General features: G+C 36.5%; 1 protein-coding gene across 2 annotated transcripts in view; it reads left to right on the plus strand.

Moving 5' to 3' along the window:
* Window positions 1-16,770, plus strand: part of DZIP1 (DAZ interacting zinc finger protein 1) — a 39,158-nt gene that overhangs the window by 13,056 nt on the left and 9,332 nt on the right. The window contains exons 8-15 of one of the 2 annotated variants that reach the window (XM_077173554.1): window positions 289-426; window positions 1,385-1,447; window positions 2,665-2,805; window positions 5,087-5,135; window positions 6,421-6,480; window positions 12,408-12,467; window positions 15,485-15,630; window positions 15,918-16,113. In XM_077173554.1, the coding sequence (XP_077029669.1) occupies window positions 289-426; window positions 1,385-1,447; window positions 2,665-2,805; window positions 5,087-5,135; window positions 6,421-6,480; window positions 12,408-12,467; window positions 15,485-15,630; window positions 15,918-16,113 (853 nt within the window). The remainder of the gene's footprint in view (window positions 1-288; window positions 427-1,384; window positions 1,448-2,664; window positions 2,806-5,086; window positions 5,136-6,420; window positions 6,481-12,407; window positions 12,468-15,484; window positions 15,631-15,917; window positions 16,114-16,770) is intronic. The other variant, XM_077173555.1, reaches the window with a different exon arrangement.

Genomic DNA, 16,770 nt, shown 5'->3' on the forward strand with positions numbered 1-16,770 from the left:
AATTAATTTGTTTTCAGCACATGCTTTGGAAATGTTCACTAGCAAGAGAATCATGAAAGTATGGCTGGGTCAGAAATCAAATCTGCATGGCATTACCAGAGCAGCTTACATTTTGCAGCTGCTAGGTCCTGTGTACTTTTACAAGTCATATTTATTTTAGATGTAGATATTATTGATGATGTGAAATTTGATAAATGCTGACCTTACATGAAATGGGAGAAATACCTGATGCAATCTCTGCATAACTGTGTTAAAAGAAAATTTTGTATTCCTCCTCCCTCCTATTAGCAACTGTTAGAATTACAAAAGTCCAATATGCAACAAAAATCCAATTTAGGAACACTGAAAGACAGCCATGAGTTTACAGAGGAGAAACTTCATCATCTTCGGGATCATCCATATGTGGTTAAACTTCTGGAAAAACAGGTAACACTGTAACTTAATGTATTGTTTTTGACAGATTACTTGCTTTCTTTTTATTTTTCTTCATCTCTGAGTAGGATATGAAATCCCTAAGGAAAGTTTTCATTATTTCTAATGCCAAAAATATCTGGTTTTAAAGATTTAATACTATTTAATACTATCCATATAATGAGAAACAAGGATTTATTTTCTTTATCTTTTATAAATGAAGTAATTCTTGCTTATTTATCGATATTCTCTTATTCTTTATGATTAAGCATATCTGTCTTTGCCAAGTGTGGTGGCAGTTCAATTCCAGAAGGCTCTAAAAAAGCATTTATGTTTACCCATCCGTGAGGCCACTTACAGAAAAATTGGAATATTCCATTTCCCAAAATGAAAATTAGGAAACTTCCTAACAGGATTTTCCAACCTGTGCCTTTTGTTTTCTTTCATGGTTTTTGGGATGTGAAGGCCTTTGTTTACTGCTGGTATTATACAGAAGTTTGATCATTTCTGTGCAAAGATGTACAAAACTTACTTTGGCTTTATGGTTTGTTTTTTTTATTTCATCAAAGAAAATTGGCTTCACTCTAAAACTCGTTTGTTAATGTTGGGGTTTTTCATTATTATGGAAAATATGTTGTAAATGAGTGCTCAAAATTACATTCTTTAAGGGAAAACCCCCTGCTCTTACTACTCTTTCTGTTAATACCAGAGAAGTATCAAAATGCTTATGTATTTCTCACTCACAGTGACTGCATATACAAATCAGAAGGAAAATACAGTTTCTGGAGTGATTGGTAGGAAAACCACACTCAGATGTATAAATCAACTGTTCTAGGCATTAAGTACTGGGTTACTCAAATTTCATCGAATCTGTAATCTTTTTAGTATTTATGCTTTATTTAGAAAAATAAAGCTGCATATATCAAATTAAATGTGTTGTTAACAAGAATTAACATGGACTTCCTCTATGCAGGAAAAAAAGTGGGTGTCTTGTATGCAAGCCAAGTGTCATGACCATGAGACAGAAACATCCCTGGTAAGTGGCACAGCTAACCACTTACACCTAAAGGAGACTTTTTTTTTTAATTTACTCGTTCAGTAGTTCTTGATGTGCTCTAGTACATCTGCCAGATATCAAGAGTTTATAAGAGTATGTCCTCTTAGCTGTATTTATCATCTCTGTGTTTCTGTTATGTTCAGTTAACGCCAGGGCTGAAAATGAATTCATCATTTCAGAATCTGAAAAAAAACATGAAACTGTGTCTGTCTTTTGAAGAGCTTACAGCTGTTTGTGTGAGCACTGTATTATACAGTATTTTCTATGTTATGTGGCTGAATAGTTGAGATATGACTTGCCAACATGTAGCTTTCATCCACCTGCTGCTACCATGGACCTATGGCATGTGTCTCAGTCTTTTTTTTCTCCTTCCTATCACTTCTCTATTGCTTTTTCTGTTGTAGCTTTCTAATGCAGAATCTGTTCAGCTTTTCCAGGAGAAAACACCATGGGATTTTATTTTGCATCAGTTTATATATTTTACTATACAAAGCTTTATTCCTCAGATTTCTTTTTACATCTGCATTTCTTTTTAATCTCTTTGCTGCTTTGTTTCTCTTGCTTCTTTTCCTTTCATTTTCCTTTCATCTGCGTGACCATGTAAGAACTGAGCAGATCATAGTGGTCTGACCAATGCTTCTCCTCCTCTGGCAAGAAAACATTGGGGATGAACCATGGAACAGTCCCCAAAAAGGATGTAGTTAAAGATACACCCACATACAGTGCAAGAATAGAATAAGGGAGAAGTAATGTAAGTATTACTTTTGGGATGATGCACCTAAATAATGTTCCCTTTCTTCCACATTTGGAGGTAATATACTAGGTTTATCATGCAAATTCACGTATCACCTCCCTAAAGTATCATTGTTGGACACTATTTACAATTAAAACATTTTTATAGATCTACACACTTTTTCCTGCAATCTTATTTTTAGGCAATCTCAGCAATGTGTGTATGTTATTTTCTTTATATTGAGATTTAGGTAGTCTTCCTTGTGTAATTCAAAAGTGACCCAGACAACTGTTCTATGATATATACAAGTCCTAGTGAAGTCACAGAAGACATCAGGTTTTTGCTGAGGAAAAAAAAATGTTAAAAGTATCTAAGCATGACACTTGCTTGTTTAGACTTTGTAGTATTAAAATATTTTGCATAGTGTTAATATGATGTTACTTTTCTTCTAATTGCTTTCTAGCTACGGTCAGAGGTTGAGAACACCAAAACATCAGCGAGGGAAGACCTGAACAGAAATAACATCTTCTACAGGAAGAGGATAGAAGAACTGGAGAAGAGGCTTCAGGAGCAGAATGATCTGATTATTAGCCAGAGGAAGCAGGTCTGTTTTGTGAAACACTCTGTTTCAGAGATCACAGGACACAGAGAAACACTCTACTAGCATTTGGGTTTTGATATTTCTCTGACTGATTCAATATTTGCAGTTTGTAATAGTATTGCTGGAGTGCTTTGGTAAGGCTTTGGAAATTATGTTGATAAATAAGAATAGATCTGGAAAAGAGACACAGGAATGTACCAGGAATTAAAACACATTTGATAAAGAAAGGCTTAATAAACCAAACTTTTTTTGATAGTGAAAAGGATGTAATCATAACGGGATCTAGTGTTTGAAATCTGAAAATACATTATTTCTCACACTAAAAATAAAGTATCATATTCATTACTGTGAGAATAATTACTTGAAATATTGCCATGTGAAATGTAACAAGACCAAGTGCCAGATTCTCCACCTGAGATGGGGTAACCCTGCTTATACCCACGTATCGGGGAGCAAGAAGCTGGAGAGAAGTACTGCAGAAAGAGATCTGGGGGTTTGAGGTGATGTCAAGTTGAATGTGAGTCAGCAGTGCCCTGGCAGCCACAAGGGCCAGCCATGTCTTGGGGTGCATCAGGCACAGCATCTCCAGCTGATTGAGGGAGGGGATTGTCCTGCTCTGCTTTGTGCTGGTGCTGCCTTACCTTGAGTTCTGTGTGCAGTTTGGGTGCCTCAGGCTAAGAAGGGCACCAGACTATTTCAGTACTATTTCAGAGGAGGGCAAACAAGGTGATAAAAGGTCTTGAGGGCATTTTAGGAGGAGCAGCTGTTGTTACTTGGCTTGTTCAGCTTGGAGAAGAGAAGGCTGAGAGGTGATCTCATCACAGCCTCAAGGGGGGGCAATGGAGGAAGATGTGCTGATCTCACTGGTGATCAGTGATAGAACACAAGGAAATGGAATGAAGCAGGGAGATTCAGATTGGACATTAGGAAAGGGTTCTTCACCCTGAGGGTGGTTGGGCACTGGAGCAGGCTCCCCAGGGAAGTGATTGTGGCACTAAGCCTGTCAGAGCTCTTGGCATGTCTGGACAATGCTCTCAGGTTTGAGTTTTAGGTAGTCCAATGAGGGAATTGGACTTGATCCTTGTAGGTCCATTCCGGTGTGAGATAGCCTATGGTTCTATGTTTGGAAATGAATTGGTTTTGCCTAAAATAAGGTTTTGTTGAAACATAAGTATAGATTTTTAGAGGTGATTGGTGGGGGAAGATCTGGGTAGTCTGGAGTTTAGACTATGGCATGAATATGTGGCCTGTTCCTCTATCAGATGGTGCATTCTTTGTAAATCTGATTTTACACATTTTGCTTGAGATTAATGTTAAACTTATACTTGAATGCTTAAAGAATGGAAAGACAAATAATAGCTTTTGCATCTCCACCGTCACAAATTTTATAGCTGGAGAAATGGAGGACAATCATAGATGAATTTCCTTCAATCAAGTGACCTTTGGAAAGATAACAGTATGACCACAGATGTGTAATAGGTTCAGGGGAGTCCAAGTTTGGTGTTTGTGAAATACAGTTGTGCAGATCTACATTCTCAATCCCTGCAAAATAGAAGGGCTTGAGAAATAGGTAGCACTTTTGCAGAATCCAAACTTAATGGACAATGAATAGAGGCACTACTGGCTATAACCAAACTGATAAATATAAGAGGATCAGGGTCCAATATTTGTGCCAGCTCCATCTGACAGTGGCTGTGTGTTTGATGAATGAATTGTGTTCTTCTTCTCTTTGGAGAATTGGAGTGCAGAACATTGTTTTAGTGATACAGGATTCACAAGTTTCCTATTTTCTTTAGATCACATTACAGACAGCATATTTCCTTTACTCTGTTAGTTCAGTGCTTGTCCTGGGGTGTCACATAGATAAACCTGTAAAGCAGAGAGGAGAACTGTTCATGCATTTAAAATCAATGTGCAATTAAACACTCCGGTGTTTCTGTGTAGTGGAAGCCAGGCTTGCAAAATGGGATATGAATTGCCGAGGAAGAAAGTATTGAAACTCTTAAGTGCTGAAGTGGCCCCTAAGTCTGCTCTCATTTGATGTAATAACAAGATGTACAAAGCATGAGTGGACATCAAGACAACACAAAAACATTCATTAAGCATGAACAAAATATATATTGGACACAGATGTAGTATTTTTTGCCCCAAATCATAACCCATAACTTCTCTTATGGTGTCTTATGGAATAGTACTGAAACTAGGTATTTCATGCTAAATGTTCATTCTAGATATTGATGATATATATTTGTATCTATTCCTGTATCTGTGTTTTCTACTTTAGATAAGAGAATTGTCTGTGAAACCAGCTCCAAGTGTTAAAACATATGATGGTGAGTACAAACTGTAAGAAAAAACAGACTTAGTTTCTGATTTCTGCAGCCTAGCTGAAACAAATATAGACATCAACCTGACTAACAAAATACTGAAATAAAATCAGCACTGGAAATGTATTTGTTTTTCACAGAGTATCTACCTGTTTCTATGCCATGATTTACAAAGATCATGCTTTGTGGCTGTAAAGACTTCTAATGGACAAAGTTGATTGCTTGAGTAGTGAAGAGATGTAAAATAGAACAACTTTATTTTGTATTATGTAAAAAATTTCCAGATTTGTTTTATGAAGTACAATTTAAATTGATTTTTTTTTCATGCTTGACTGTCCTTAGGCTGCAGAACTCACAAAAGGGAAAATAGTGAAAGAATAGACAAAACGGATTAACTTGTCAGTTAAGACACAGATGTTCAAAGAATGTTAAGAACTCTTATATTTATGTCTGTGCAATACTTTAACATCTGAAGTCTATTACAAATAGCTAAACCTGATAATAGTGTTTCAGGATATTGTCCTGCACTACAAACACCCATATGGGTTAATGCTGCAGTTGCAGTGACTTGAAGTAAGTTTTTTGCAATAGGTGATGACTGCTGAATTAATTCTGATCCCAGTTTGGAAACCATTTTTCTGTATTAACAAGACACTGGCTTGAACTGAGTCAAAGAGCAGGGAGTAGGTTCAGATAGAGGAAGGCTGTGTGGCTTTTCAGCTCTAGCTGGTCATATTTATTCACACTGAAGCACAGACAAGTAAAAGTCCACGGCAGATTTGCTCCTAGCCCCAAGCTGATCTGAGCAATGTAGGATTGAAGCTTAATTCACTCCAAGGCTCCCTATTCATGATCTATAGATGTATGAGTGTTTGCACTCATTGATGTCACTTGTGGATGCTGCAGATCCTCTCTGGGGAATACAAGCCCTGGTCAGGCTGGTCTTGACTAAGTAGCTTTGGGCCAAGACTTCTTCCCTGTGACACAAAAGGCAGCATGCACTCGTGACCAAAAAAATGATCATGTTCTAGTCCAGTGATGATTGAGTTAGTAGTTTCTTTTCCTGATTCTAGAAGTGTTAAAAATGCTAAGCATACATAGAGATGTACTTTTATGTTGTGAAGGAACAGTTTTTACTTTGTAAATGTTTTGTTTATTTTTGCCCATTAATGTCAAAACATAACTGATTTATAAATATGATTGAATATTGCTATATTTAAGAATCTGTATTTGTCTGTTACTATTTACAATAATACAATTTTATTATTTTTTTACTATTATGTTATTTTAGTGAACACTCCTGTAGAGCGTCTTCAAGAATCTAAATCAACTCCATCAATTCCCCCACCTGGTAAGTTTTTTTTGATAGGTCCAGATCCAGTACTTTCAAATCTAACCCTTTCTTTTCTCAGATCATAGGTTTGTCAAATAATTTGTTAAATCATTTCTCAGATCATTTGCTTTTGTCAAATCATAGGTCTAAGAGTAGTTATATTGAAAGAACATAATTTCTATGTCAGAGTTGAGAATTTCTATGAAATAATTATAAGGATGCACTACTGAGAAGAATAAATTAAAAACAAAGTAAAATAATCTGAGAATATTTCCTGGAATAGTTATATTATTGAATCACTTAGATGAAATATATTGAGGAAGAAATTTGTGTTTTCTAATGGAAAATATGCTTATACTGGATAGGTACATTATATGCATATACTGGATAGGTACATGCATCTGCTGGAGTTTGTATAGGGAAACATGTGGAGATGTTTGTTTGCAAGTCTTGAAATACTGTATTTTCCATGTGACTTCAAATGGCAAGGAGTAAAAATGCAGAAAAAATAATCAAAATAGACAGTTATCCCATCGTAGTTCTTCCAGAGTATACCTGTGGTTACATATAGATCATTATTTAGGTATTTTAACTTGTGGCCCTGTGGTATCCTTTAGAAGGGGAGGGGGGCAAGGGAGCTATATTTACATTGTTTTGTACTTTGTGAAAATAGTTTTGTGAAAGTAATTTTGTTTTTTTAATCAGTATGCAAATTAATGGAGAGTTTTGTTACTATACCAATATTCTGTGATTAACTAATTCTTTATTTTTCTTTTAAGTAATGAAAAACAAGCAAGCATAGTGTTTAAAAACAGTTTATTGATTTGAATTGTAGTTGAATAATGTTTTTTTTCCTGATTATTTCTCTTAGTTTTTAAGCCTGTCACAGGACACTAAATGGAATTTGTCTGTGAAAAATGTAGATAATTTTTCTTTTTCACCAAATACAAAAAATTCTGAAAATGCCTCTGTGGAGAAAGGGTGTTATCTATCAAGCTTTTGATAACTTGATGAGGAATGAAAAACTCATGCAGTGCTCATTTTCGACTATGTGACAAGACAAGAATTAGTTAAAAAAGGAAAAGTGATTGTATTATTGCTAATTATTCTATGGTAACATTATTTGAATAATACAGAGATTTCTTTCTAAACTATGCAAGGTTTAGTAGTTCATTGCTTGTAGCTTCCTAAGTTAAACTATATGGATGAATACTGTGTAGCCAAAAGTAATAGTATATGAAGTATAGAGAATTAGCAATAGCATTTTGAACAATTAATTCTTTTTAATTTAAGCCAGCCTCATTACACCAAAACAGTTGTAGTCTGGTTCTGGCTAAGAAGTGTCACAGCATATAATTTAGCAATTGTCCTGAATTTAAGATTTAAGTTTTATGAAGATTATTGCTGCTAAAAACTTACACACCAAGATTGTGAAGCATTAGTTCCTTTGTGCATTTGCTTTCATTTATACTGAGCACATTTCCTGAGGAACAGTCCTGTGAACATTAGTATTTTTTGTACTCTCACAATTTAAATCAGCTCATTCAGATCTTTCGTAGTTTCTTGCTGCTTCAAATATGAAGTTTGTGACATCTTGTGAAACTTCTCAAGATAGAAAAGGCTATTCCTGCCATTGATACACAAAAGATTCACCATCAGTTTATTATGAAACCTCAAAGAAGGTGTTCCTTTCAGATTCCTTTGCTGATTACTATTTTATTTATCTCTGCAGGTCTCTCTGTCTGTCCCCTTTCTTCCCTTCTGGATTGTTTTTTAAACTTGCCTTACCTAATTTTCTGGAGGTTAGCAGAAGTTATGGTGTCTTTCCCGAAGTTTTCAGGACTCCTCAAGGGATTGACTTTCTGAATTAAGACATCATGGCTGCATCTCATGCCTTTATGAAAAGGAAAGCACTTCCTGGTAACTTGTGTAGACAAAATTATTTAGCACAGATCATCTTATAATTGCTTGCATATAAAATATCTTCATTTTTTTTTTTAATTCTAGAAAAGGCTCTCTAATGTGAACTTAAGTACACTTTTCAAAGCCACTCAGATGCTTTTGCATCCTAGTATTCATTCTGCACATCTTAAATCTGTGTTATGAAAAGATACCCAAGTTGCAAATGTGAGTTACCCTAGGTGGAAAGTAGGAGAATGACTATGTTAATCTGATGTTTTTGTGTTAATGTTCCTGACTTCTTGTGAGAGCTAGTAGAGATCCTTAAATGCCATTCTGGCTCAACATTCTTCTGTCCATTTCTGAGCTACCTGTAGGGTTTTGTGAAGATATAACTTAGGTCTTACTTTCAAAGATTACTTCAGTCTCACAAAAAGGCAACAGATTAAGTACAATTTATTTTTTTAAGTAATATTTTAAAATTAGGCTTTGGCTTCTATATTACTCTTGAAATGTTGATACTTGTTCAATATTTAGTCTTAGTTAAGTCAATAATATTAGGTGGAATTGAAGACAGTAGTTAAAAAGCAAAGCTATCAATTAGATTGTTCATTAAAACCTGTGTCTCAGTCTGTAAACATGGTGTGGACACCAAGGCTCAGCTATCACTAGGGACATAGCTGGAGCATCTGAGGAAAATTAGGTTAAAGTACTTACTCTTTCTAGACAGTAAACAGAGAAAAGGGGCACCTTCAGAGTTTGGTTCAGCTGAACTAAGATCTGAATGCTCTTTGAAGTTGCCTGTGTCCCTTCGATGACTGTAGATGGAGTCTGAGGTGACTGGGCTACTAACTTAGGGGCCTCAGGTAAGTGTCAAAAAAAATCATACTTAGGAATATTGGTTTAAAATTAATATTTCTGCTCCTTGCGTGCAGTATGTGGCTTTCTATTGATCAGTTAGGAGAAAAAAATATATTAAGTGTATTAATTGAGAAACAATGGTCCAAATTACATGCATCACAGATTAGGTCTGGCAGCTCTTTGTATGTGTAATTTGAGTATAAATTAAAGGAGCATGAAATAAGTGTAGCCATGGCTTACATTTTACATATTTTCCTAGGTTGTTACATTGCAAGTGCAAAGTGCTTACTGTAGATGACACTACAGCATAGATAAATTTATTGCTTCTGTTCAGGCTAAAAGTTTTTTAGCATTTCATATTTTAACATAAGTATATGGGATTTCTTCTTTAGATGTTGGTCAGAAGACTGCTTTTCCCATAGTACTGTCAGAATATTTTTAACTTGTAGATAAGAACAGACAAATAATATATGCATGAAACATACACAGCCTGAATCCTTCATTATTGTTAAAGATATTTTCCTGTTCCACCTGTGTAGAAATTGTCTTCAAATGCTCTTTAAAACAGATATTTAATTGTTTCTTGAAGTATGCTGGGCACATAATTTTTCAGTAATATAATTATCCACTGAGAAATTAAGGTAACCTGTACTTTTGATACATCTCATCTGTGTCTCCACACATACTAGCTGGCAGAAGAGATACTCTGGAAGATATGGGATGATAGACACACCTCTGCTGGCCTTAATGATGGCTAGAATATTTGATGATATTTAGTATGTGATGATAGATGGCCAGAAGAAGCCCTTCTCTGATAAACATAAGGAGAGGACTCCTTAAGGGGGGGGGGGGTCATCTCCACACCTGTGTAAACGAGAGTAATGGTTTTTCTTAAATGTGATTCCATTGTGATGTTTCATAGATATCTCTTAGAATGTGTGTGCAGTGAAGAGAAAGAAAAGGCTTGTTTACATAAGGGAAGTTGGTAATTTCAGGTGTTGCACTCCCTCCTGCCTTAGCATTTGATCTCTTCTGTTGTCATGCAGTGAACATTATTACACATAACAGTAATGCATCTTAGGTCTGCTCATGCAACTGGTCTTAGTAATTCCTGGTTTTTCATCTCTTCTGTTTCTTGTACACTGAAGAAAAGAAGCATGTACCTTTATGCCTGATCAGCAGACCATTTTCAGGTCTGAGTTCTGGGGACTGGGATTTTCCTGTTACATTAAGTCACCTGGTAAGGGCTTGTGCAGAGATGAGTCAACCCCTTTAAGCAGAGAGCATTTGAGCAAAGTACAGGTAAAACAAGCATAGATTAAATCCAACTACACAGCAACTGCCTTACTGATTGGTAAGTTCAGCCAATGCAGCTTGATTAAATCTCAGTGCCCATGCAGCTTAATTAAATCTTCCCAGAACATTTCATCTGTGCTTCAGGCTATGTCCTTCTAGACAGACACATTTCAGGCTTTTGGGAATGATTCCAAACTGTGTCTGAACACTGTTTTGGAGGATCTTAGTTGGTGAAGGGCAGCGGTGTGCCAGGAGCAGTAATGTGGAGGGTCATGTTCCAGTGCCCAGGAATGCTCTGGCCACTGGTAAATTTTACAGCCTTAGAGACTGAAAGATCAGAAGCCCATTTGTCTCTCAGAGTTTTGCTTTTAAATGTTTTCCTAAGATATCTTGGTATCTTGTTAATGACTTGTGATGGTAAAAGAAGCATTTTTTAAAAACTTCTTATTTAGTGCAAGTTCTGTGGGAGCAAATCTTAAGTCTGGTAATTGGCTTGGAAGAGCAGATGAGAGGCTGAATATCACCACAGGCATGGAAAGCATGGAGAGACCAGCTCTCATACCTGAGCATTTATGCCACCACATTTAATCCCTTTTACTTGAGGAATATTGGAGATGTGGCAGTGTCACTTAGCTCCAAATGCTTATTTCACTGTGATTACCTGTCACAGAGCATCCATGTTTGTACCTGGTGTACAAGAAATGCCAAAGAACATCTTCATGCAGCATCACTCCTCCCCTTCTACCCACAGAGCATAACAACCATTTATAGTGCAAGAGGTTTTTTTGTGAAGGATGGGGAAAATGCATGTAGGCCCAAAATACTGATCAATAAATTGTTTTCTCTTATAACACCTGTAGTTGAATGCTGAAAGTACAGTTTGCATACCTGTTTTTATTGTAAACCCTACAAGACACTCAAGCTCTAGTTTTCATTGATAGCAATTAATTTATAGAAGATGAATATTAACATTTTAAAAACCTGAATTGATCTACATATAATAATTTTCAAGCATGTCTTATAAATTAATAAAGTTTTAAATAAACTGTAGTCTGACTTCATTTTTTGAAGTCAGAAGCAAATTGTACCTGACAGCCTATAGAATGAAAAATTCAGCGTGTTTAGGAAACTGTTTGCAGCACAGACATTTCAAGAATTCTTTAAAACACATGATAATACTGAATCTTACTCAATTGGAGTGAGTGAAGATTTTTGAAATTGTTTTATTGGGAATTATCTCATATATATATATATATATATGTATATAATTTATATATATATTATATATATATATACACATATGTTAAATCTCTGTCTTGCACATATGGACTCAGTACTTAATAACTCTCTGGAAAGTGAGTTAATATATTTTTTTATATATTTTTGAGGTTTACTTTGTCCATTTCACTTGTCTTTTTTAAGTACAGAATTGCACATAAACAATATTTTTAAATGCATCCTAAAAAATGTCTTTTTATGAGAAATTAACATCAATATTGATTTATGTAATCCTGGGTGGCCCTGACATTGTAGATGTCTAAAACTACCCTACCTGGCCTACCTGGTGTCATTCCAGAAGTTGTGTGATGTATCAGTCAACCTTGCACTGACAGCTTAAAACTCTGATGTGTCTGGGATGACACCATACACCTGTGTTTGGACAGCGGAATCACTCCTGAAGTGACTATTGGATTAGGGTCTCCTCCACAAAAATGTCCCCCTGAGGCACTGAAGAGTCATGTTGCAGTGGGTTTGTGATGGTTAAGCAGGTTGTCAGCAATCAAGAAAGTTGACATCGGTGTGGTGGTTTTTTTTCTGACTTTCCCTCTCTGGACCTTGACCTTTTTCTGTCCTTTTTGTCTGGTGTTCCTGTTCTTCCTCATTATTAGAGCAGGCACCCTTGGTGCATATGCTGGAGCCCATAGAGGAGCTTTCAGAAGAGGAAAAAGGTAATGATTGATTCAGCTCAAAATATGCTGGCATGTGTTTCTTGAAAACAAAACATATTATTTGATACCTACAGTATTTTTCATTGTATTTCATTATATTTGTGTGATTTGGGTGGGAATGTTGTTTGTGTCAGTCTCCTGTTTGCTATTGCTTATAAATATTATGATTTCCTTATCCAAGTTCAATGTTTTTATGAAAATCTGGCTAATTTCTTTAAAACAGTCACATGTCTCACATGTCTAAAGGGATTTGAACTAAGCAGATCAAAAATTATGGGGAAAAGCCCCTGACTAGGAAATTTTTGTGCTGACACTATTGCAATATGAGCTCACTCCCTTTTTAAACTCTGCATAAGAGGATGAAGAGTTCAGGTGGAAGGAAGTTGATGGTGGAGGTTGGAGCTGCCAGCTTTCATGAATGCATCACAGATAATTTTACAGGTAATCTGACTTGCACCTACCCATAAGGAGCCACAGCTGCAGCCAGGGCTGTGCAATTCAGAATAAAGTTACCTAGCCTAGCATTGGCAGCTGTTGTGCCTCTTCTGAGGAGACCTTGGAGAAGGCCACATTTACAGTGAGAGAACAGAAAGCACTGGTTCATCCTGCATGGTGTTCTTCTCCTGAAGGCAGCTAATAGTGAAACACCAAATAAAAATCTCTTCTGTGTGTGAAAATCAAAATCAGTCTTGAACCCTACAGCCAGTGAGTTTAAATTTCAAAGGAATGATGCTGTTTTGAAAACAAAATCATTGTTTGAATACGTCTGTGTGTTAGGAGGTTTCCCCAGGGAAAATCCAGTGCCTCTGAACAATCTGAAATAAAGACTGTTTGCATTTTTGCCGTTCCTTCTGCTGTTTCTCTTGCTTGCCATCTTCTCTCTTGATGGATTGTCTTTGTTTCTTCTGCTGTGCCTAAAGGCATGGCCTGAAGTGCATAAGAGAAAAGAAAGAATGCAGTCTGAAAAGATAGACCAAGATTTTTTTGGTTTTGATGACAGTCATTTGTAAGGGAGAGTGTGAAAATTCTTGACTCAGAACATCATTTTCTAGGATTATGTACGAGCTGAGGCAGTGGACCAGATGTAAGGTCCCTTGTCTCAAAAGTTAAATCTAGTATTTGGGGATGAATAAGAAAACAGTTCCTTAAATAATTGCTCTGGCAAAGAGGATTTGGCTTGAGTTAATTAGCAAGAATTGATATTGTCATTAATTAGGATAATGCTGGATAGTCTTGTTACCCTTATTAGTATTTAGTAATTAGGAATTTAAAAATGAGTTTAAATGTATCTGTTTTTTTGTAAGGATTAACATTGGAAAGAGGTAGGATTTTCAGAAGGCTCCTAGGAATCTTCCACTTTAAAATGTCTCATATATGGCTTTCTGGGAGGATTTTTTACTGCATAGTGCCATCTTGTCCTGAATGGGGATAGTCAGATAGCCCTGTGTTTCCTCAAGACCAATTGTTTGCCTCTTCTAGGACTCAGTTCTCCAGATAAATCAAAATTTTAATGTCATCAAATCAAAGTTTTAATGTCATCTCTGTCAGGTACTGAGTTGTCCACACAGTTCCCAAAACCAGATGAGATTTCAGCCTGATTATGTCCTCTTCAACACAGATCTAATAGTATGGCAGATTGGACTCTCAGTTTCCATTACCTATAGTTCTTTCCAGGACCCCATGGGAAGCCAGTTTCTCAAAACTGCCTAATATGTCATTTGTGCATCTTAAGGCTTTTTTGTCTCCTCTTTAGGGTGCTTGTCTTTCCCTTAAAGAAAAATGAAAAGTAAATGGAACTGCTTTCTAATAAGCTGTCATTGTTTACAAATAGAAAAAGTGGCACATTTGTTTAAAAATATAATATTTGAAAGTCACAATATGGAATTATGCCTTCACTTCTGTCCTTGTCTATTGGGTGGCAGATGACTTTGCTGCCCTGTAAGGCATACTGGGAAGACAAACTCCTGCCCAAGATTTTCCTGTTATTTCAGGGGAATTGGGAGTGTGGTTTACAGCTTTCCTGGGATGTTTTATACTCTTAGCCAGCTCTGCTGACCACTGCCAGACAGAAGCAGCCATCATGGTTCCACAGGTTATCGCTTCCTTTACTTTAAGTGGCATTCAGTAAAATTTTGTCTTGCCAGTGACAGTTTACAGACAGGTTTTAAATGTGTTTTTCTTCTTTACTCTCCTCTATGACCCAATAATACTTTGGCCTAACTTAAATGTCTGTCTTCATATTAGATGGGAGAATCTGTCTAGATGATTCTTTATTGCTTGCATAAGAGTTTTTTATTGACATAAGTGTCATTGTTGACACTTAAAGCAAGAAAAAGAGATAGGAACTTTTTTGTCTGCTTTTAAGTATGTATGATGTCACAGACTTGCATAGAAGAAAACACGACACTGAACTTTGTCCTTGAAAGATTTTTGAAGATGGCTATTATCCATCATGTATTTTCTGTGAAACAGTCTGCCCCAGACAAGGTTTTGTCTTTACCAAGACTTTCAAAAGTGTTACAACTTTGCAAAGGTTTAATTTCAGTAGGTGATTTTATCAGAGAATGTCACGTTGCTTGAAGCTTTTCTTAAGTTTGTAGTGTTCTTGTTCTAATTCCTGCTAGAATTCAGCTTTTCTTTGAAATACCACATTTAGAGAACTTAAGTATCAGAAGATACTTAATTCAGTGGCATTGAGTCTCTATCAGAAGTTTTCAAGTACAATGCTAAAAGTAAAGATCTTTGTTCCCAAATATTTAGTGCTGTATCTTTACAGTGATTCTGTAATGAGCAATAAGATACTTGTGATGGTGAGTACAGTGTGCAGAGGTACAAATTCCAAGTGAGCTGGCTTTTGTAAGCTAGCCCAGTATTTTGAAAATGACACAATTCCAGGTAGATAAAAAGTGCACATATGCTGGTTCTAAAGAATGCATGCTTAAGTGCAGTTTTTAATTGTCTCATGTAATGTGGATTTTAAAAACATCTCTTAACAGCATTTTTCCTTCTTATTTCAGAAATTGAGAAAATTGATCTAAAACCAGACAGAAGTAAGCACTATTTAATAAATGCTCTGAAGTCTGATCCTTCTTTAACTAAAGAATTGCGAGTTGTTTTGGAGCAAGCTCTGGAGGAGAAGCTGGAATCCTTGGGAATTAAAGCAGTAAGATATTGAATGATTTAAAAGAAGGGTAATCTTTGTACCACTTTTCTTCTGTTCTCTTTCACTCCTGTACTACAGTTCTCAACCTATAAAATTCAAAGCTAAATTTCCATGTTTTAAATAACTGTAATTCCTTAACCAGTAACCTGAGGGGATGGCCATCAAATTACAGCTGTGGAGGATATGGATACACTTGTGGGCAATGTTACCGACTTCTGTGATTTTTCTACAAGCTTTCTGATATCTGAGGCCTGAAAGAGTGTTTACAGTACAATTTGTTTCCTTAGGGTGTTCGTGGAATATCAAGTGATCGCTTAAATAAAATTTTGCGAGCTATTGAATATGCCAGAGAACGCAAAGGGAAGCATGAGCCCGCCATTCAAGGAATTCGAGAGCGCCTTGAACGTCAAGTTGGCCTTCGGGTTGAAGAGAGATCATCATCTTCTAGCAGAGCTGATGCCTGTGCTCATCTTCCTGGCGAAGGTTACAGTGCATTTTGGGCCTTATTTCATTGTCTTACATTTTATAACTGCTGTTTAAAGTTTTATTTGACAACATTTCTGTATAGCTGCTTTCCTGCTTTTCCATATCAACATTCTATATAGTTATGGACAACTAAACTGTTTTCTTTAAAGGGTTCTTGACATGGTGTTTAACAGCAAATATCTTAGTTCTGGCAAGATACATAGTGTTGTGTTGGGAGTGTAGCACTTTGGCAGCAAATAAACCCCCTTTCTTTCCAGCTGGTCCTCACAGATCTGAAGGGCTGAATATGGCTGTTCTTAATTTCTGATTTTAACCAATTCAGCATTTGAAGTCTGATCATGTTCCCAGGTGCACCAGTAATGTGGGTCGCAGTCTGAGTCTGGTCTTGTTTTGTGATCCCAGATTCGCCAACACTGACATCTGAGCCTCAATCCCTCTTCCCTGGCTGACTGCAGTGATGAGGGTCATCCAGCCTTTGCCTGATAACCTACCATCCCCTCAGCATGCCATCATGGCCACATAATCCCTTAGCTACACATCTCTTGGCATATCTCATGGAAGTCCCTTCATCATGTATCTCATCGCTGTAGGCCTTGTTCCTGCATTATTCACCCTGTGACTACAGAAACACCTTCAATTTGGTGCCCCTATCAC

Source organism: Agelaius phoeniceus, chromosome 2 (genome assembly GCF_051311805.1).
Source record: "Agelaius phoeniceus isolate bAgePho1 chromosome 2, bAgePho1.hap1, whole genome shotgun sequence".
Taxonomy (NCBI): domain Eukaryota; kingdom Metazoa; phylum Chordata; class Aves; order Passeriformes; family Icteridae; genus Agelaius; species Agelaius phoeniceus.